General features: G+C 42.4%; 1 protein-coding gene across 3 annotated transcripts in view; it reads right to left on the bottom strand.

The window, feature by feature from the left end:
* Nucleotides 1-23686, bottom strand: part of sim2 (SIM bHLH transcription factor 2) — a 106393-nt gene that overhangs the window by 25671 nt on the left and 57036 nt on the right. For all 3 annotated transcript variants that reach the window (XM_068040041.1, XM_068040042.1, XM_068040044.1), the window contains 4 exons: nt 11915-12000; nt 7572-7771; nt 5864-5970; nt 4771-4918 (listed from right to left, as the gene is read on the bottom strand). In XM_068040041.1, the coding sequence (XP_067896142.1) occupies nt 4771-4918; nt 5864-5970; nt 7572-7771; nt 11915-12000 (541 nt within the window). The remainder of the gene's footprint in view (nt 1-4770; nt 4919-5863; nt 5971-7571; nt 7772-11914; nt 12001-23686) is intronic.

Genomic DNA, 23686 nt, shown 5'->3' with positions numbered 1-23686 from the left:
TTCCAGCACATTCTGTTTTTATTTCAGATTTCCAGCATCCACAGTATTTGCTTTAATGTCAGTGCAGTACTGAGTGAGTGCTGCATTCTTCTGGATGGGATAGAAAACCAACTGCCTGCTCATGTGGGCATGAAAGACACCAGTGGCATCTTTTGAAGGGCAGAGAGCTCTCTGGGGCAACAGTCTTCTCTCAAACACTACCACTAGAAACAGACTGACTCTCATTGCTGTTTGTGGGGCCTTGCTGTGCTCGAGGTGACAGCCACATTTACCTATATAACTATAGTGACTGCATCTTGAAAGTAATCCATTGGTTGCAAAGTGATTTGGGATATCTTGAGAACACCGAGTTTGATGTTTTGCTATACAAATGCAAGTCTTATGTTCCTTTTTTCTTTCTTACTTTCCTAATCAGAAGGTGTAAGGCTGGGTTCTTGGGGAGCAGGGCCACCTGGCGTAGCTGTGGATTATGATGCCTCTGCAGTAGTCTCAGACACGAGCGGAGTACGGGCATAAAGAACTTCATGCCTTCATGAGACTCATCATTGACCACACCAGAGATAGGGTGAAGGAGTAATTCCATTGCCTTGACGGTTCAGAGGCACTCAGCCCTACCTAGGCCCGTTAAAATGTCACAGGTTGTGGTGTAGCTTTGCTCTGCAGTGAAGTATCCACATTCAGCTGCCAGAATAAGAGCATTGAAACATCACTGTGAGGGCTCCACTGCAGATGTCTCTGGTGTTGCCACATGTATCAGAATATTATGTTACGACAACTGGGTGAGGAAGGGGTCTCAGGCTCACCTCTGGCTCCTTTCCTGGTTTGGCCATAACAGTGTTTAATTTTTAAAAACATAGTGTTTTAGCTTCACCTCAGTGAGTCCTCTCTAATTGTAATTGTAAATGAACCAATCAGATAGGCTTTCTTGGGTTTAAACAAGAAAGGTGTAAGTTTATTAACCTTATCTCTCTAACTCAGTTAAAAATTACTAAAAATACGCAATGCAACCAGGCTAGCATGCATACGAGATAAACACACACACAAATAGATACAGAGGAGGAGAAAGAATTAAAGGAGGAAGGTTTGGAGCAGTAGATGGAATTCAGTTACTGTCTTTAGTTTTGCTGTTAAGTCTTTGGTTGGAATTGTGGGTTTGTAATTCTTGCTGGGGCCCAATGCACACTTTCAAACTTGCTTCTCTGGTACCAGAAGGCTGAAGAGGTCCTCTGTCTTGAGGCTTAAGATGCTTCCGTGGGTCCCTGGGACTTTGCTTGAGAGAGAGAGACACACAGGGAGATAGGGCTTCCTTCTGTTTTGTCTTCAAATTGCAGTCTGCCCTTTCTGTGGGCACAATTCAAAAAGTCCCCAGGTTGGCCAGCAGGTTAGTCATATGACCAGTTCTTTGTTTGAAACAGCATCGTCTGTGACGATTATTGATTTCAAAAATTCTCCAGTCACAGTCACACTCAGGGGGTGGGGGGGGGGGGGGGGGTGGGGTGGGGAGACGGTGGAAGTTTGTCACTTACAAAGTGAGTGGCTCTCAATGTCTTTTGATTACCACTATTGACAAAACCCATCTCGCTAATTGAATCAGGTAGAACTTCCATTGTCTCTCTATGCAACTATCTCTCGGTATGCAAATGTGCAGCTATTTATCTGTTCTGCTTTGTGGTCCTTTTAAACAAGTTATATTCAATGTCCAGTAAAACGTTCAAGTAGTGTTCCATATGATGAAATTAATATGTTTCCATTTGGCTGGTGTGGTTTCCATCACAATTACATGTGCAGCTTGTAGAATATCTTACAATACCTGTCATGTAATAAAAGCTGATAAACCATGTTCAATATGGCTCTTAACAATCTTGTTCAGAAAACATCCACCTTCTAAAAGTTGGGCCTGAGATCAGGATCCATGCCCTCAAAAATTTTACCTGCTGACCAGCTGCTTCCTGCTCCTTCCATGCCACTATCACCTCCTTCTGTTACTTGTGCTCTGTGTTTCAACCTGTATATTCTCTTCAAATTCAATTTCTAAATCCCTTGTTTGGATATGCATGTACTGCTGTTTGCAAGGTGCACTTGAATGATGCAATGCACTGTGATGTGTATAGTTACACCTGCTTATTGGCACTCACCTCAGCTTCTTCTGCCATACTTTGAGAAACATAAGAAGAAAATGGCCTTATTATATCCCAATGCATGTAGCCTTCACTTATACTATTGGCATAGACCTGCTGTTCAAAGCATCCTTCACTGACAGTGAGCACATGATGCAATAGGTTGAAGACTAAAGGAAGGATATGTATAATACTAACCCTGAGGGGTGAGACCCCTCCTTCCTAATGTCTTGATTCCTCTTCAAACAATCATATCTGTGTTTGGAGACCTTGCTTCTCAAAAGCAGGGAGAGGATGCAGCTTATTCAATCCACCTCCTGTTCTCCATCTCCTCTTGTAGTACTCTCGTCAACAAAGGCAGAGCAATCGATGTTGTTGGCATCGCGTGCACTAAAACCTATATATCAGAGTGCACTTCATAAGTGTTGGGAAGACAAAATCGTGCATCATGCAAGTGCTGTATCCAAAGGGAGGTGGTTCTACTGTTGAGGGTTTTACTGAGCCAAGACGTGCTAGAAAAAGGAGATAGTACCAAGTGAAAAGTGCAGTCTAGCAGGCAACCATGAAAAACTGGTTAAATACTGTAATGAAGTAGGTAGGAGTGAAAAGTTCATGGCAACAATAGTTACTGCACTGAATAACTATGAGGTCACACTTTGGGCCCTTACCTCGCCACTCCTGGTGATGTCATTGATCTTTGTCTGGAATTGCAGCCAGCTCCTCTGCATAGTGCTACTGTCATTCATAGAAAGAAAGAACTTATATTTATATAGCGCCTTTCATATCCTCAAGATGTCCTAAAAGTGCTTTACAGCCAATGATGCGTAGTCACTGTTGTAATGTGTGTTCCATGTGAGCAACCACCTCACTATCCAAATTTCTATCACTTGGAAGCCAATACCAATCAGTGTAGATTGAGCCAGAGTCCTCGAAATGAAAGGACAGTGTTCTAATCCATTATATCATCCAATTCAACCACGTCTCCATTGTCATCTCACCACCAACTTAGTGAGAATTATCACTATGAGAAACTGATAGTTTGCAAACAAATAAATACAGAACCTAGCATTAGTTAGCATGGCGTTCAACTTGCTAAACTGTTTACCTCAGTTAGTCTTTTGCATTGAACAGCCTATTTCGTAGATATATTTTTGCTTTCATTACTGGCCAGATTTTCCTCACCTCCTGCCTCTGATTTCCATCCCCGCCTATCCTACATCTGGTGATTTTTGGGGCAGGTAGCGAGGGGAGCTGGGGGCTCAGTGGGTGGAAAATCTACAAATTTCTTGATGTTCAACTGATTATTGAATGGAAGTACCGGGTGTGTTGAATACATCCACTAATATAAAGGTCAGCACATTGATTCAAATGATGGAAATACATCATCAGATCTATTTTCCATCATTAGACCCATAACAACACTGGACGCAGGAGAAGCCTACTCATTCCTGGCATCCAGCATTGCTAGGACTGTGGAGGGGGGTTTAAATTTTACATCACAGTAAGCTTTGGTGCCAGATCTTTCAAAAGAAGTTCCATTTTCCCAGTAGCTCAGAGGTCTCTGAGTCTAAATCTGTGCCCCCATTACTGCCGGACTCCTGGGCAGAGGCCAGGGAACCCAGCAAAATACTTAACTGAGCCTGAGGCTGGAAAATTGGCATGGGTGGAGAGGGGGTGCTTTATCGTGGTGCACAGAAATCCTATCACATTGAAAATGCACCCAATTCCGCTAAAGTGAAGATCTGGGGCATAATCATTGTATCTTACAGGACAAAAGGAGGCCATTTGGCTCCATCATATCCATTCCAGCTCTTTGAAAGAACTACACAATTAGTCCCACTTCCTTGCTTTTTCTCTATATCCCTCCAAATATTTCCTTTATATATTTAATAATATTTATCCAATTCCATTTTGAAAGTTATGATTCAATCTGTTTCCATCATCCTTTCAGGTAGTGCATTCAGATCATAACAACTCACTGAGTAAAACAATTTTTCCCAATCTACCCTCTGTATTTTTGCCAGTTATCGTGTCCTCTGGTTAACCAGAGGTAACCAGTGTCCTCTGGTTACCGACCCTCCCCACAGTAGAAACACTTTCTCCTCATTTGTTCTATCAAAACCCCTCATAATTTTGAAAACATCTATTACATTTTTCCTTAGCCTTCGATGCTCTAAGGAGAACTACCCCAGCTTCTCTAGTTTCTTCATCATCTTCAGTATACTTCTTTCTTCTTGTGGATTTCATTCTCGTAAGGATAACATGGATGGTTTTCAATGGAAATCACTCAACCCCACTGCATTCCGTTCATTTATTAACTGATGTTTTAAGGTATGCTGTGTGGAATTGCATTTAGTAGCCATAGATGATACATTGGCAATATCTTTTGAGAAGTGGGATTGAGAGTTTTAAAGATGTTTGGCAACACTGCTTGGTGCTTCTCTTCAGGGGAAATAATGTTTTCTAGAGTAAAGAATCAACAGATACGTATAGGGGGAGTTCATGACAGAATAATCATACAGGGAATCATGTGTCAAGTGAGCTTGATGCGCCAATTGGCCTTTTCAAATTCTGGATTTTCTTATGTATGTTAGTTCTTTCAAATGTTATTACAAATTTTGTATCGATGAACACATTGTAGACATATACTTACGTGAGGACATAATTGACGCTCACAATGCAGTGGGGTCTGGATGAACGACTATTATGTACAATGGTAGCATAGCTCTGAACCCATACCCAGCCTCCATGTTTCGACAGCAGCCTGTAGTACTTCGTTGTGACTTGTCCTTTGACCAGCACTTCCAGAATAATTAAGAAAAAGCACTTTTACAGCATTGTTTCAGATCAATATTCAACATTTTGCAATATTTCCTCAAATTGTACAACATTTTGAAAAATATGACTTGGAACTTGAAATCAAACTAGAAACTACTGTTCGCAGTATTAGCTGATAGATGCTTAATGTATTCAAATAACATTCTTCTGCCACTATTTTAACAGAAGTGTTAAACCTTTCAAAATAAAGGAGTCTTTCCCCATTTAAAAATGCTCTTCCTCCTCTTAGAAATCTTACTAGTGTTGATTTAAATACTCGTCATTTGTCTTCGACGCTAATGCAATCATTTACAGGCTCTCAAAATTGTGAAATTCCTTAACTCAATTTGGTTTTGCTCTTGCCTATAATCTTCAGGTTTGTAAAATGCAAATTTGGCTGTTACCTATTCCCTACTTCCTGATTTACCTCCGCTATTGCATTACTTTCCATTAAGCTGTTCTGTGCTATGAGGCTTGACCCGTCCCTTTGGTTTCTCAACAAAAATGACTGAATTAGGAGTTACCTTTGCATGCTTTGCAACTGTCATACAAACACACGCTTGAAATTCTTTTTTATAATTACATTATTTTCATAATATATGCTGTGAAAGTCATGATAATTTTATTCAGACTTCATTCCTTTTAAGCAACAGTGATATGTCCAACTTTAGCCTTATAGCTAACTACCTTTCTTATCAATGGGTGTTAATGTTGAAAAATTAACAGCTGTGCCATGATTACTGCAGGGCTATCGAGTGATAGTCAGAAGCTAATAATGTGAAAATATTGTCCTATTTGTTATAAATCTAGAAGCATAAATTAGATTAAAATCAGATAGGGAGTTTTAACTGATATGTGGCGTACAATAATTGATTTGTGCAAAGTGTTCTGGAATGAGTGCCATTTCAGGTGAGCAGCTTGTTACTCACAGAGGTGATGTGCGTATCTTAAATGGAAAACATCACATCCATGCACGTGATGATACAAAGTCCTCTCTATCAGGTCCTGAGGTTCATATCCAGTTAACTCTGCCACCCTGATAATGAAGATAATAATTGTGAGCTAATTTCAATGATATAAAAAGTGAGCTAATTTATATAGAACAAAGCAGATGAGATCCTAGGCTTTATACATAGGGAAATAAAGTAGCAGGGAAAAATGTATTGCAAAGTAAATTGAAATTATTGCTTTATCAGTACTTAGAATATTGGGTCCAAGTTTGGGCATCTTACTTTCCAAAGAAGGTCAAGCCCATGGTGTAGAAGGGATTTACAAGAGGAATACCAGGGATAGAAGTTTTATTCAAGGAGAGAGAATACAGAAACTGGAGATCTTTTAATTAGAGCAGAACAGGTTAAGAGATCTGCTCAAAATTCTGAGGGTTTTGATGAGGTAAATAGAGAAAAACCAGTGGGTAACTGGAGGGTATAAATTTAAGATCAGCATTAAAGGAATGAAGGGAGAGGTTAGGATCATTTTTTCACATGGATGGTTGTTCAGACCTGAAATACTCTACCAGGAACTGTGCTGGATGCAGTATCTGTAAAATACTGGATTAAAAATTGAATGGATATAGGAAAAGACCAGGAAATAGGACTAAGTCAACAGGTCTTCTAGGAAGATGTCTCCAGTGCTGCAGGGCAGGTGCATTATAAGGGAATCCATTGTCTCCTGTAAATACCATCATTAATACATAGAGTGAGCACTTTAACATGACTGGAGGTGATTTCTGTAGGGTTAGCTATACAATTTTTAGCAATAGGAATCGGCCACCATGCACAAACAAGGATGTCATTCTCAAGACACCCACCATCTCAACATATACCTCAACTCTTTCTTTCCATTCAAGTGCATCCAATTGATCCAGCTACAAAAAAGACCTTGAATATCATATTTATTACAAAAGCAGAGTTTTGCATAATTGACAATGTTCTCTGAAAGGTGAACCTGTTGTGGACTGCTGGAAAAAGATGTTCATTGAGAGGTCTAGCTGTGGTCTGGCTAGCAGTATCAGGCAGATTTGGGCAACAGATTACACTGTTACATTTCTTTTGGAGGGCATAAAGTCCTTCTATTCTACTATTTCCCTCCTCATATTGGTCTTGTGCTGAGGTCACCCTGGCCTCCAAAAATGCCATTCTTCAATTAAGAGCCAAATCGTAATGGCTTGGTGATGAATCATCCTCCAGTTTTCACCTCCCATATGCAATTTATTAAAGCAAAAGGAATGCACTTGAAATTGGAGACTCAGTGAGGGTAAGAGGTAGGGGGTTTAAAGGGGATTTGAGGAGAAATCATTTCACCTAGAGGGTGGTGGGGGTTGGAAACTCACTGCCTGATAGAGTGGTAGAGGCAGAAACCCTCATAATGTTTAAAAAGTTTGTGAATATGCACTTGGAGTGCTGTAACCTACAAGGCTATGAATCAAGAGCTGGATGGGATTAGGCTGGATGGCTACTTGACAGCAGGCGCAGACATGATGGGCTGAATGGCCTCCTTCGGTGCTGTAAATTTCTATTATTCTATGATTTGATGATGCCTTGGTGCTTCAACATCTGGAAATTCTAACGTATAAAGAGCTCAATCTTTATAACCATTACTTGCTTTTAAAAGATTTTGCCAATTTGAGGTTCTTACCTTGAATCCAAGAATATGAGTTTGAGATCTAGACTGGCTCTGAACATGAACATGTTACTGTGAAGTTTGATTTCAGTGATAGCGCTGGGTGGTAATGAGTGTCCCACTGCCACTAGTCCCACAATCTGGTAACAGCCATCATAGAGAGCTACGTCAAACACATACTGTCGGATTTTCAAATACCCACTGCAGTGGATAACCTACAAAGAGGGAAGATGTGAGTTCAGTTATGCATGGTGAAAATATTATCTAGACATACAGAAGGGTCAAGCAAGTGAAACTGACCCATTTCACTCAGATGCTAAAGGTGGGAACTTTATTAAATAATACTAAGCTGCACACTTACTTACACATTAAATTTGTCCCATAATCTATTTAGCAACAGGAAACTGCCAAAAAAAAAGGGCAGGCCAGGTGCTGAAGAGTATTGCCATGCCAACATGGTGCAGTATGGAAGGACGGTTCACAATTGTGATTGACAGTCGTGCCTTTGGGAGGAGATTTCTGTTTTACCAATTGGGTATATGTTGATCTATAGCAGCGAGATAGATACCAAAAAGACATCGATCTAACCCATGGTCTTGGAAAATGTTGACACCCTTAACAGTGAAATCCCTCATTTTGATCAACATAGCAATTAGAAAAATTATAACAAATGATTAAAAATGGAGAAAAATGGTAAGCAAACAGAATCTAATGCATCAACTAATTTTCTGCTTAACAATTGATTTAGAGCTTTAAAAAAGAGCTTGATAAACCTATGATTTGGAATGTGATTGAAGGTTGTTTGGATAAGTACAGGCAAATGATTAAACCTTGTCTGCTGAATGATGGTTCCTGAGCTGCTGGGATCAAAAGTAATGTCATGTCAAGGACAACCCATCATGAATCAATAATGTAGCGCGTGATGTCAAATAGACCTTCTGGATTCTGCTTTTTAAGGACAGAAGAAAGTTTGCAGAAATTCCTCTCAGAAGGTGTGTTGCATAGCTCTGTGATAAAGAACTTGCATTTATATAGCGTCTTAACTCATGACTCAAGAACTTCTCAAAGTGCTTCATGTAGAATTAATTGCTATATATGCAGTAACTATTGTTATAGACACAAAATAGATTGTATATGGTTTCTAGAAGGAATAGGCTTGATGGGTCATACAAACATAGAAAATAGGAGCAGGAGTAGGCCATTTGGCCCTTTTAGCCTGCTCCACCGTTCATTATGATCATGGCTGGTCATCCAACTCAGTAACCTGTTCCCACTTTCGCCCCATATCCTTTGATCCCTTTAAACCCAAGAGCTACATCTAACTCCTTCTTGAAAACATGCAATGTTTTGGCCTCAACTGCTTTCTGTGGTAGTGAATTCCACAGGTTCACCACTCTCTGGGTGAAGAAATTTCTCCTTATCTCAGTCCTGAATGGTTTACTCCGTATCCTGAGATTATGACCCCAGTTTCTGGACTCCCCCACCATCGGGAACATCCTTTCTGCATCTATCCTGTCAAGTACTGTTAGAATTTTATACGTTTCTATCAGATCCCCCCCTCACTCTTCTGAACTCCAGTGAATATAATCCTAACCGACTCAATCTCTCTTCATACGTCAGTCCCGCCATCCCAGGAATCAGTCTGGTAAACCTTCGCTGCACTTCCTCTATAGCAAGAACATCCTTCCTCAGATAAGGAGACCATAACTGCACACAATATTCCAGGTGTGGGTTCACCAAGGCCCGGTATAATTGCAGCAAGACATCCCTGCTCCTGTACTCGAATCCTCTCACTATGAAGGCCAACATACCATTTGCCTTTTTTACCGCCTGTTGGACCTGCATGCTTACCTTCAGCAACTGGTGTGTGAGAACACCCAGGTCTCGTTGCATATTCCCCTGTCTCAGTTATAGCCGTTCAGATAATAATCTGCCTTCTTGTTTTTGCTACCAAAGTGGATAACCTCACATTTATCCACATTATACTGCATCTGCCATGCATTTGCCCACTCACTCAACTTGTCCAAATCAGTCTGAAGCCTCTCTGCATTCTCCTCACAACTCACCCTCCCACCCAGTTTTGTGTCATCTGCAAATTTGGAGATATCACATTTAGTTCCCTCATCTAAATCATTAATATATATTGTGAATAGCTGCGGTCCTAGCACCGAACCCTACGGTACCCCACTAGTCACTGCCTGCCATTCGGAAAAAGACCCATTTATCCCTACTCTTTGTTTCCTGTCTGCCAACCAATTTTCTATCCATCGCAATACACTACCCCCCAATCCCATGTGCTTTAATTTTACACGCTAATCTCTTATGTTGCACTTTGTCCAAAGCCTTCTGAAAGTCCAAATAAACCACATCCACTGGCTCCACCTCATCAACTCTACTAGTTACATCCTCAAAGAATTCTAGTAGATTTGTCAAGCATGATTGCCCTTTCGTAAATCCATGCTGACTCTGTCTGATTCTACCACTGTTCTCCAAGTGCTCTGCTATAAAATCTTTGATAATGGACTCTAGAATTTTCCCCACTACCGACATCAGGCTGACTGGTCTATAATTCCCTGCTTTCTCTCTACCTCCCTTTTTAAATAGTGGGGTTACATTAGCTACCCTCCAATCTGTAGGAACTGTTCCAGAGTCTATACAATCTTGGAAGATGACCACCAATGCATCCACTATTGCTAGGGCCACTTCCTTAAAGAACTCTGGGATGCATACCATCAGGCCCTGGGGATTTATCAGCCTTCAATCCCATCAATTTCCCCAACACCATTTCTCTACTAATACTGATTTCCTTCAGTTCCTCTCCCTCACTAAGCCCTGTGTTTCCCAACATTTCTGGTATTATATTTGTGTCCTCCTTTGTGAAGACAGAACCAAAGTATGTATTTAGTTGGTCAGCTATTTCTTTGTTCCCCATAATAAATTCCCCTGTTTCTGACTGTAAGACCTCCATTTGTCTTCACCAATCCTTTTCCCTCATGCTTATCTGTATTCCAGCTAACTCTGTTGTAATACAGCTTTTACTGTGCAGTGATTTTTTGCAGCAAATCCAAAATTTAGCCGAATGATCATCTTACTTAGAATTTTCTGGCTTCTAAGATAATTTAACCTATTCTCTGATTTGCAGAATCCTAACTCCACCCCATCTCACCCCTCTGCAACTTCCTGGTTCACCTCCTCACACCTCTTGGGCAACATTCCCAAAAGAATTTCTTCCCAGTTATGTTTATTTTCTGCTTCCTCTGTTTATCCATGTTGCTTCAAAAAATGTTGATAGCTTTTCTTTGTTGTCTCAGTTTTCTCGTTTTTGTTTGCTCACCATGTACTAATGGAACCTTGAGGTTAATATGTTGTTCAGGAAAGACTTCTGGAATAATCCTTGAATCACTTTCCCTGTAACTCAGACTTCCTGACTAACTTATTTTTCAGGATTCCACTCTCCAGCTATGTATGGAATGCAGACATTGGAAAATCCAATTCTCCAAAAAGAAGTCAGTAAAAGAGAATAATCCTATAAGATACAAGGAAAGTGCATGACTGTGGTCAGAAACATAAATTTGCCACAGGCAGAGTGGAGCTGTGCAATACTGGGCACAGTACAAGTCATAGCCAGGTGCAGCCCACAGTATAACTTGGTCTTGTAGCTGTGCTTTGTATACTGCAGTTACTAATCTCAGACTGCAGCTGGAATTTGCATAACACATAAGTAAATAGTTAACATGCAGTCTGCAGTGATTTCCAAGTCAATAAGAGACAAAGGAGGTGATCTTAATTTATACCACTGACCATGGTATTTACAATACTTAGAATTTATCTGAAGAATAAATTAATTTTAATGAAAATTGTTGCTTTTGTATTAGCAGCCGTGCCTTCAATTGCCAAGGCCCTAAGCTCTGGAGCTCCCTCCCTAAACTTCTCTGCCTCTCCATCTCTTTCATCCTTTCAGACACTTCTTAAAACCTACCTTTCATCTTTCCTAATATCTCCTTATGATTCTGTGACAGATTTTGTTTACCTATGCTGCTGTGAAGTACCTAGAGATGTTTTATTACATTAAGGTGCTATATAAATGCAAATTGATTGCTGTTGTAGCTTGAAAACATTAAGCAAAGATAATGTGGTATTACTTTCTTTTACGTCTTGAAATAAGACTTCCCCCCATCCCCACCCCTGCCACAACTGGTGTTTCAGCATAAGAGTGCTTGAAAATCACCTCAATCATCCAACCTGTGTGATATCTCCCTGAATGAAATCCAATGCAATTACAGTTTACACTATAAATGCCAGTATTTTTATGTATTGGTTTTTGCATACTTCTCCCAATGATTATTTACATTTCTTACCTTGTAACCACCACAAGTCAAACCTGCGTTTCTTTTGGCCAGAACACATTTCATGCGTAGAAAGAAGGAGCGCTCAATTTCATATTCTGAAAAGGAACATCAAACAATATGATCATACCAGGGCTTTCAGAACCTAATAAATCATGGTCTGTTATTGTACAAGATGCACAGAATTACTGTAACCCAGTAAAAAAACAAATCAAAGTGTTTTTTAATATAATATTCATTATTTGTTCTGGAGAAGTGACTGATGCCGGCATGGGCAGATATATTGCCTATCCTTAGTTGTCCTGAGAAGTGTCGGTGGGCCTTCTTCTTGTAATATGTAGCAGAAAAATGTCTTACCATACAAGATGTACAGAATTGTGTCACTTAGGGATTATATTCCAGCCTTCAGAGTAACACTTGGATATATTTTTTGATATTGTAAAAGGCGCTCTGATATATTGGCTCCTGTGTATCTATAAATAAAAATGTTAGAACCCAATCAATCGGAATGTAGCTGGAGAGTGCAGAAATCCACGTTGAAGGGCAAGAAGGATGGGCACAAATTGTGGTGAAGGGTGGACATATGGTGAGTGCTGGGTATTGTGCGTGGTAGCGTTTGGACAATTATAATGTTATTCTGAGGCCATTGTAGTGAATCATGGAGGAGAACACAGAGGGTAAGTGGGGTAGATCATACCCTGAGATGATCATTGTCAGAGGTCCAGTAAGGTGCATCTTGGTGGCAAAGTGGAGTAAGTTGTTGGAAGTAAGTTTGCGGGTAAAAATGTCTTTTGTGAATAATATTTTTTTTTTACATGTTTTAATGCATTAGATTTTATTTGTAAGAATTTAAGAAAGGGATGGGTTAGACAAATATGCTCACTGGCATGATATGGTAAGAATTTTGTGAGTGTTGTGTTCGAACTCTATAAAGTAGTTTTTTAATTGGAGTTTTCCTAACACTTTCCCAATTCCATTTTACTATAACAAAGCACAAAACAAACATGCAAAATTGTTGCAGTTTGGTACTGATAAAATTGATGGGTGTCCTATATCCTCATCAATCTAATAATGATCCAGATAGGCAGTGAAATTATGGCTGGAATTTTACCGGCAACAACGAAGTCCCGATGTCCGGACCGAAAGCGGGTGTTGTGGCTGCACCAGCTGGCGGGAGGAAATGGGAGTGTGATATTGTCAAGGTCATTCAATTAATGGTCGGCAGTTGTGAGAGCCGACCAGTTAGGAGGAAGTACTGGGTCAGGCAAGGTTGGCACCATCTTAAGGCAGCAGTCCCAGAAGGAACGGTGAGGGAGCCATGGCAAGTGTAGAAATTATGACATGGCAGAAAGCAGAAATAGGGTGGCGCCCAGGTTCTCTGATGCTTCCCTAGACTGCATGGGCTCGGAGGGAAGTCCTGTTCCCTAGGGATGAGAGGAGGAGATGGGCTCGTCATACCAAACAAGCACGGATGGAGATAATGGAGGAGATGAGCAGCTGTGGGGTGGTCCCATGTAAATGGCTGCAGTGTCGAAGCAGAATCAATGACCTGATGTGTTCTGGCAAAGTGAGTACATCGCATAATGTTACGCCTGCAGCCTTAAGTGTGACTAAAAGTGATTAAGAAATTGGAGAAGGGGGTGTCCACCTAGTCAATGGCAATGCCCAGGAAGCAGCCTTGACTGTCTGATGTGTGTTCCTCTGTAGAGGATGTGTGTTCCTCTTTCAGTCAGAGTTGACTCCTACACTGCCAGTACTGAATGGCTGCATGCAGGAGACATCCCTGTAGTACCATGATAGATAAGTAGGCTGTTATCAACATAAGCATAGTGCGTGTCTTTGATGGCCGAGTAATAATGGAAATTTATGTGCTTGCACGAGAAGAACTGGAGGCAGTGTACCATACCTGGCGATCCTCATGTCAAGGGAAGAAGGAATGGAGCTGGGAGGCATGGATGCAAGGCAGGTAATCAGTGATGGTGAGATGGGCGTGGACCCCTGAGAGAGTGAGTGGCCTAATGGGTCGGCACAATAGACCCTCTGGTGAGCACAAAGCAGAGTGCTCATGTGTCTATTGATGGCTACATAGAACTCCAGATGATGAGTAGTCAGAAGGATGTATTGGAATGCGCATTGACCTCTCATCACTCTTCTCTCTCTCGCAGGTCATGGACAAGAGCAGCCAATCACAGAGCCTGCAGGACAACCTTCCACCTTTCAGGAGGAGGAGGAGACCTCAGAGGAAGCACCGTCACATCATTCTCCCACACCCTCAAACAGCGCAGATACTCCCCCATCGGTGAATAGTTGCACATGAGCAGGAACAGGATCACAATCTGGTGAGCACAGAATAGGTGCACTTGAGCAGCTGACAGAGGCTGCGACAGTTGAGGCCACACCGTCGGAGGACTGTGGGAGGGGACGGTGTTGCTCAGCTTCAAGCTGATGACATGCCTCTGGAATCGTCTACAAGCTGGCAGATGCTAGACCTGCAGCATGTGGTGTATGAACATCTGGCAGAGCTTCCAGAGGCTTTGCGCATCCATGTCCAAATGATGGAGGAGTCGATACAGGCCATGAATGCAGCCATGTCTTTGAAATGTGTGCTTGTGGCATCGTCCATTGAAAGAGTGATGACCCTCTTGAGAGCCACATCCAGCAAACCACACAGTAGATGCCGGAGGTGCGCGCTGACCTGCTTGCCATCGCCTCTTCCATCAGCTCTGTGGAGCAATGGCTGGGCAAGGGGGCAGGAGTGGGTGTGGGCAGCAAAACACCTGGAATCATCCTCGAACTCCTCAGGTGGGCAGGGAGGGACAAGTGTGCCCTGAAAGGGAAGATGAGCAGCTGCCTGAAGCACCTTGGGGCTTCTCTCAGGGTGCTCCTGGCATGGATGGTGGATCTTCCTCCCCTCTGATGGTACCACCAATGCCTCAGGAAGCGACAATGACAGAGGCAGTTCCTGCACCGGTGCAGGAGAACACCAACATGCCTGGACCATCAAGGCCCTAGGCAACCAGAGGACAACCGCCATGGCCATCAAAAGCAACGGAACAGGAAGGTCAGCAATAAAAACAAGAAATGCTGGAACCACTCAGTAGGTCTGGCAGCATCTGTGGAAAGTGAAGCAGAGTTAACATTTCGGGTCAGTGACCCTTCTTAGGAAGGTCAGCAACCTGCCTCCACCTCAGCTGCCAGCACAGGAGGGAACACCATGTAGGAGCACTCAAAAGCATGTGGGAAAGTCCACCTAATTGCAATTAGGTTTCACGGGGTGTTTTGTAATTAGATGTCACCTTGCTGTTTATTTGTCTTTAATAAATTCTGATATGCTACACCACAAAAACAATCCTTTACTTATCTACTGCTCTTGCAAAAACTGTGATGGATAGGACCACACCACATGAAGTCAATGCATTTCCATTCTGTGGTCTCATGTGATTACGGGTCCAATGAGATGGTAAGGGCATTCGAGGAAAAATCAACAGGGCTATTGAAGGTGGAAGGTTTATTTGATTGGATGAGTGTGTACGGAAGGCTCATGCGAAATGTATCTGTATTAGTGAGTCGCGAGCCTCCCTTGCACATATCTCATTACACCTTGCCTGCAGTCCCTCGGGGTCGTCATCCTATTGTGCCTCGTCACCATCCCCCTCTCTATTCCCATCCTCATCCTCGGAGGAGGCATCTCGCTCCAGGATGTCCTCATTGTTCAAAGCTTCTCCTCTCTGTAGAGCCAGGTTGTGCAGGACACAGAGCATCATCATAATATGGGAGACTGGGAGACTCTTGCTTGGCATATTGAAGGGCTTTGCTGGATCTATCACGTCATCTGAACTGCATCTTCAGAAACCCTATGGCCTGCTTAATGGTCACTCATGTTGTGCTGTGGCTGCTGTTGCATCTGTGCTTAGGTTCTGCACAGGTTTAAGTAGCCCTTGTCACCTAGTATCCAACCTTGAAGGTGCTCGGGGGCACCTGAGAAGGTCGGGCACCTGGGACTGCCTTAGTATGTAAACATTTTGACAGCTTCCCGTAACCGTGCACAGACCTGAAGGATCCGTTTCCGGTCATTGCAGACCAGTTGTACATTGAGCAAGTGGAAGCTCTTCCTGTTGATGAAGGCCACTGCCTGCTCTGTGGCAGCCTTGATGGCCACATGCGTGCAGTCAATTTCACCATCCACCTGGGGGAATCCAGTGATGGCTTCGAATGCTATGACCTTCTCAGCCTGACTGTCCGGACCGGTGTAAATCTGCACATGGTGTTTGGCCCTCTTGAACATGACATTGGTGACCATCTTGATGTAGCGATGAGCTGCAAACTGGGAGATCGCACATATCTATCTAGAAGGTTGCTGGAATGATCCTGTGGCGTAGGCAATAGCTGCCCACCACTTCCCATTGGGCTCAGATCCTCCTCCATCATAGCATGCAGCTCAGTGACCACCTCCCGGGAGAGGCGCAGTCTTTGGTGACACTGCTGCTCGACATTTGCAGGAAACAGAGCCTCTGATAGTAGACCCTCTCTGCTGGGTAGCGTCTTCTGCGCACAGTGCCTGTTTGCGTGCTCCTCTGTGCCCTCCTTGTCTGTGCCCCTTTTCAGCCACATGATTCTAGTGCCTTTCTGGGTTCCGCAGTCCCACTCCCCGAGACTGCAGCTTTCTCCCTCCCTGATGCTCCTTCTCACTGGAGGTCTCAAAGCCTGAGTGAATGAGGCCCATAGCAAATTGGTGCACACAGTTCTCAGGGCATCTCACCCCACCAAGTGGCAAGTCAGAGAAGACACTCAACCAGAATGCTTCTGCAGTGCCAGCCAAGTTTGGCTTGCCTCCGGATCGCTACTGCCGCTGTCTACTCAGTATGACTCTCCTTACCAAGCCACGCTACCTCTCACAACTACAGTCAAGACTGAGCTTCCGCCTCCTTTTAGCTGGTGAGACTCTAAATCTCCGTTGTTTTTGTGCGCCCCTCGCAAAATTGAAAAAAGCTGGTTAAATTGCCGTTAACTGCCCGGTCAATAGGTTTAATTACCTTCTCCCCGCCTTCAAGTGCAGTCTCCTCCCACCAGCCTGGCTGCCTCTGGTAATATCCCCTAGCAGTGTAAACATGTCTGATTTCCCTCCTGATGCCATTCACTGCCATTTTCCTGCCCCTCCCCCTCCCAGCCCATCTCCACTGTGATAACAAAAACCCAGCCTATATTACAAAGCTTTCTGTCGTCTTTGGTTGTTTTCTAACTTCCTTACTCTAGACTATTTCAGCTGCCATATCTAAGATCACTCTCATGGTTCAACTCCCGACACCTTTGACAGCCTCGATCCTTGCCCTGAGATAAAGATAATGATTATCGTAACAAGCCTGAGAAATGAATAGGAAATCCTGTCAGGTAATTGCTTTTAGATAGTGGACTTATTCTGTGCCTAAGTAAGCTCTTACTTCAGTCTTTGAGACTGGTAGAGCATCACATTTTATGTTAAAATATCAAATAAATGTATTTTATTAAAAATGTACAAGAAAATAAGACAACATTCATATAAATCATATAAGTTTTAAGTTTATAACAGTCATCCTTCCACCTTGTTCCCTGACACTAATAAAAGAGTTAAGTTATGAGGGCAGGTTGGATAAATTTGGCTTGTTTACCTTTGAGTTTCGAAGGCTGAGGAGCGTTCTAATTGAGGTGTTTAAAATTATAAAAAATATTTAATTGGGTAAATATAAAGAAACTATTTTTTCTGCTGGGAGATCTGTTACAAGGGGGCATTATCTTAATATAAGAGATAGGCCAGATAAGAGTGAAATCAGGAAATATCTTTTCACAAAAGGAGTAATGCAAATCTTGGACTCTCTCATAAAAGCCTGTCGATGCTAAAATTGAAATATTCCAGACTGAGAGTGATAGATTCTTGTTAGGTAAGGGTATCAAGGAATATGGGACAAAGGCATGGAAATGGAGTTAAGATACTAATTGGCCATGATCCATTTGAATGACAGATCAGATTTGTGTCATTGAATGACCTATTGTTCCCATGTTTCTGAAAGGATTCCAACTCTATGAACTGAGTTAACTCTTTGTAAATACATTTTAAATAAACTGTATTTCTTTACTTTGAATTTTTTTATCACTGTGGAAACCTAATTTATCTAATACAAAATCTATGGAGAAACACTATTCCCCCCCCCCCCCTCCCCCTTTCACCTGCTTAAAACCTATTACATTTCTCACTTTCCCACTTCTGATGAAAGGTCACAGACCTGAAACATTGGGCTGAAATTTATGTTGTGGCAGCTGTAAACTGGCTTGTCGCGGAGCTGCCGTAATATTAAACGCGGCGGCTCATTTAAATGACCGAGACGCACCGCCCCCACCCCCCCTCCACCCCCGATGATGTGAAGGGGGTAGGCAGTCCGTCCCCGGCAACAGCATTAGGCACCACTGCGCAGGCGCCAACACCATTTTTAAAGGACTTTGAGCCCCACACGACAATCTAAATTTTTAAAGAGAAATTGAATTAAAACTTATGCCAATAAAAATGTATCTAGCCCCTCTCCCGTCCCCCCAATAACCATACATTTCATTCCTTGCCCTCTCCCCTCTCCCCAGAATACTTACCTTGTGTACCTGACCATTTCCCCCCTCCAAAGTCCATAAAATTTTAACTTCATCCCTTGTCACCATCCCCTCCACCAATCAGGTTAGTTTGAACCCACTCCCCCACCGCCGCTCTGAAATACTTACCTGCTTCCCCCTCCCCACCAGTGACTCACATCCGATCTCCGAACGGGGATCTGAAGGCACGAGAGTTCAAGCCACCAGCGCAAATATTGCACTGGGACCGATGGCAGGAATGGGTAAGTAATTAATTCATGACTTTTAATAAATTTACATATTTAAATTTTGACCCTGCCAAGCAGTAGGGGGGCCGCCACGAGGCCTTGCCACCACTGGCAATATGGGGCCGGGCCTTCCCAGCATTGAGGCCCGTAGCAGGCCTCTCCCGGAGGCATTTTCTGCACTCTCCCACCACGACCCCTGACGTCGGGGGAATCTGTAAAATTCGTCCCATTAACTCTGTTTCTCTCTCCACAAATGCTGCCAGACCTGCTGAGTATTTCCAGCACTTTCTGTTGCTATTTCTAATTTATCTAAGCCGTTTCCTGGAAGATCCAAATACTCTTTTTCCCTCTTTCAAGAGTTTCAAACTAATTGGTTCCTCTCCAGAGATTTTCAAACAAACTCTAATTCAGACCAAATCAGTCCTTCTATACTGCAGAAAAAAATTATTAGGATTTTGAATATCTCGTCAAATAAGGAATCACATCAAACCAAGGAAAGTAGGAAAGAAAAGCGAGGACATGAAAATAATAATAGCAAGTAAAATAAAGGAAAACCCAAAGATGATTTATCAGTACATTAAGAGCAAGAGGATAATTAAGGAAAGGGTAGGGCCTATCAGAGATGTACAAGGGAACTTATGCGTGGATGTAGAAGATGTGGGCAGGGTTCTTAATGAGTACTTTGTCTTTGTCTTCACAAAGGAGAGGGACGATGTAGACATTGTAGTTAAAGAGGAGTGTAAAATATTAGATATGAATAGCATAATGAGAGAGGAAATACTGGAGGGTCTGACATCTTTGAAAGTGGATAAATCACCAGGGCCAGATAGAATATATCCCAGGTTGTTAAAGGAAGGCAGGGAGGAAATAATGGATGCTCTGAGGATCATCTTCAAATCCTCACTTGATACAGGAGAGGTACTAGACGATTGGAGGTCCACAAACATTGTACCATTGTTTAAAAAGGATGCGAGGGATAGACCAAATAATTATAGGCCGGTCAATCTGACCTCGGTGGTGGGCAAATTATTAGAATCAATTCTGAGAGATAGGATAAACTGTCACTTAGAAAGGCACGGATTAATCAGGAATAGTCAGCATGGATTTGTTCAGGGAAGGTCGTGTCTTACCAACTTAATTGAATTTTTTGAGGAAGTAACAAGGAGGATTGATGAGGGTAGTGCAGTGGATGTTGTCTACATGGATCTTAGTAAGACATGTGACAAGGTCCCACATGGCAGACTGGTCAGAAAAACAAAAGCCCATGGGATACAGGGGAACGTGGCCAGTTGGATCCAAAATCAGTGACAGGAAACAAAGGAGAATGGTCGACGGATGTTTTTGCAAATGGAAGATGGTTTCCAGTGGTGTTCCACAGTGCTCAGTGTTAGGTCCCTTGCTGTTTGTGGTATATATTAATGATTTGGACTTAAAGGTGGGAGGCATGATTGGAAAATTTGCAGATGACACAAAAATTGGCCGTGTAGTTGTTAGTGAAGAGGATAGCTGTAGACTCCAGAATTAAATCAATAGTTTAGTTTAGAGATACAGGACTGAAAACAGGCCCTTCGGCCCACCGAGTCTGTGCCGACCATCAACAACCCATTTATACTAATCCTACACTAATTCCATATTCCTACCACATCCCCACCTGTCCCTATATTTCCCTACCACCTACTTATACTGGGGGCAATTTATAATGGCCAATTTACCTATCAATCTGCAAGTCTTTTGGCAAGTGGGAGGAAACCGGAGCACCCGGAGAAAACCCACGCAGACACAGGGAGAACTTGCAAACTCCACACAGGCAGTACCCAGAATTGAACCCGGGTCGCTGAAGCTGTGAGGCTGCGGTGCTAACCACTGCACCACTGTGCCGCCCAGTGAGTAGGTTGAGTAGGCCTAAAAGTGGCAAATGGAATTCAATCTGGAGAAGTGTGAGGAAATGCATTTGGGGAGGCAAACAAAGCAAAGACATTTACAATAAAAATGGAGGATATTGAGAGGTGTAGAGGAAGTAAGCGACCTTGGATGCATGTCCATAGGTCCCTGAAGGTGGAATGCTTTCCTTTATTGGCCGAGATATAGAATACAAAAGCAGGGATGTAATGCTGGAACTGTGTAAATGCTGGTTAGGCCACAGCTGGAGTATTGCATACAGTTCAGGTCACTACATTACAGAAAGGACATAATTGCTCTGGAGAGAGTACAGAGGAGATTTACAAGAATGTTGCCAGGGCTTGAAAATTGCAGCTATGAGGAAAGATTGGATAGGCTTGTTGTTCTTAGAACAGAGGAGGCTGAGGGGTGACTTAATTGAGGTGTACAAAATTATGAGGGACCTAGATAGAGTAGACAGGAAGGACCTGTTTCACCTAGTGGAGAGGTCAATTACCAGGGGGCACAAATTTAAGGGGATTGTTTGAAAGGATAGAGGGGACATGAGGAAAACTTATTCATCCGGGGGTGGTGGGTGTCTGGAATTCACTGCTTGGATCAGTGGTGGAGGCAGAAACCCTCAACACATTTAAAAGGTACCTGGACATGCACCTGAAGTGCTGTAACCTGCGAGGCTACGGACCAGGTACTGGAAGGTGGGATTAGATGGGGCGGCTAGATTTTTCAGTTCGGTGCAGACACGATGGACTGAATGGCCTCTTTTTGTACCATAACTTTTCTATGGTTCTAAATAAGAATATTTGCATAAATAATTTTCAATCTCAATAATATGCATTTTATTTATATGCTTTGGGTTTCTGTCCATCTTCCAAGTGATAGTGCTGGGTTTTAGCTACGTGGAGTTGATGTGGCTGAACTATTAGCATAAAGAGTTTCTTCAGCAAAGCATCTGCAACAATATCACTGTTACAAAATGCCATTAGGTGATTGTCAGTATAGGCACAATATGATATTCGAAAACAACTTCAACACTGATCACAGTTTATTGCACCATTGTTGTGCAATAAATTTCATACCTCAGTGATCATAAAAACAGCAAGCAAACCAAAAATCCCAATTTATAGGCATTGAATCCAGGCTGTGCCCCTGCCTGTGTTGCTTTCACTGAAATATAATCAAGATAATGTTCTGGCAGTAGCACTGGCTCCAGTGTATCATAAGCTGATGAAATGCCCTTCAAACCAATGTATAAACATGCACACAATACAGCATGTATGTGTCTGGGCATGGGTAGTAGATGTCTAAGGATGTTTTTTTTTTAATGAAGAAATTAGTACACTCTGTTCAACCTGGCTGGCACTAGCGAGCTCCATTGAATAATGACAGCCTCAGTAGTTGGGACTTCTGCCAGATATAAGAACAGTTCAAGAGCTTGAAATTGCACAGAGCTAAGAGATTGTTGTTATTTTTTTCCTCTCTTCTCTTGATGTGTCTGGGGCTGCAGTTTCATCCACACTGGCAGCTCCCCAACATCTCGACCAGGTGATTATTTGTCATGGGAGAATGTCAGCAGGCCATTGACCCAAGGAGGACATCTCAGTCAAGCCTAATCCTTCCCTGCCTGAAGTCCAGGCAATTGCGTTCGCAGCAGGAATTAGTGGTATGGGAATCCTGGCTGATAGTTTTTTTCCTCTGACCAGTCCAAGAGAATTGCCGCCAAATATAATTTTCCAATTACTTCCCCCTTGTCTCAGCTTGATAATCAGGACTGAGACCTTAAGTTGCTGCAGTGGAAAGTGCTGTCACTCACTAGGCCAATGGCATATAAATGTAGATGATTTAAATTTTAGGTCTATCAGCACACATACTAATAATTGTACCATAATCTTAACTTGTCTTTTCTCTTTTTAGATACCAATGAACCTGTTGTGTTTTTCCAGCACTTTCTGTTTGTGCATTGTAGATATTTGGGTAGATTTTTAACTAGCTGCCAAGGCATAAACCTGGCATTGCGGATCTAGCATTCATTACAGAAACTGCCCGATTTTCATTTCTGGCAGCAGGTTAAAAATCTACCCCATTGATTATGATCTTGGAATATATTAGATAATACTAGATCACTAGATACCAATTTTTCACCGGATTATTTTCAATTAAATTAAATAGATACATGTTTAAGGAGATCTGCAACCCTTTTTAATGAAAATATGATTTCACAGAATCACAGAATAATACAGTGCAGAAGAGGCCCTTCGGCCCATTGAGTCTGCACCGATGCATTAAAGACACAAGATTTGTTTTAATGTTCAGAGTATATTAATAATTCAGAAGAACTCTAACTAGTAATATTGCCCTTTTTTCAACAAAGGAAGGTGTCATTATTCTTATTCATGCAAAGAATTTTGGTTATTTTGTTTGTCAGGCAAGCCCCCCACCTGCCAAGATTGAGGCACACATTATTTCGCTACATGAACATTAAAACTTAAAATTGCAAGCCCCTGACTGGAAAGACATTTGCATAGTAACAGACAGTGTTGGAACAAGGGGACCAGGTCTTTGCTTCCCCAATATACAGAAGAAGTGGTCAGACCAGTTTTTGTCACATGACTGACTGACTGTTGGAGTTTTTTTGAATTTGAACTTCTAAGAGGGAAAGAAATCAGAAAGCACTTTTCTCCTGGACTGAGAAGACCTCTCTCCTGTCTGCTCTCATCTCGCTCTCATCAGCTTCGGAAACAATTGAAGACAGATGAACCCCAAGAGAGAAAAGTCTCCTACCGTAAACAAGGTTTAAGAAGAATAGTGGGCCCCAACGAGAAGTAAGAGCTGCCTACAATCAAGGACTCTACGGCGAGCTGGAAATACAGAAACTGTAACAAGAAATCCCCTTTAGAGACTGCGTCAAACCTCTCTATTTTAATTTTTCTTCTCTTTTCTGTCCCTATTTGCATGTGTGTATCGCATGTGAATGCTAGCGTGGGTGCATTGTATATCCGTAAGCATGAACCCATATTGGAGTTTAAGTTTAAGGTTTAATAAATTTCAC

Source organism: Heterodontus francisci, chromosome 10, assembly GCF_036365525.1.
Source record: "Heterodontus francisci isolate sHetFra1 chromosome 10, sHetFra1.hap1, whole genome shotgun sequence".
Taxonomy (NCBI): domain Eukaryota; kingdom Metazoa; phylum Chordata; class Chondrichthyes; order Heterodontiformes; family Heterodontidae; genus Heterodontus; species Heterodontus francisci.
The sequence above is the reverse complement of the archived record's forward strand: the minus strand, read 5'-3'. Positions and strand labels throughout refer to the sequence as shown.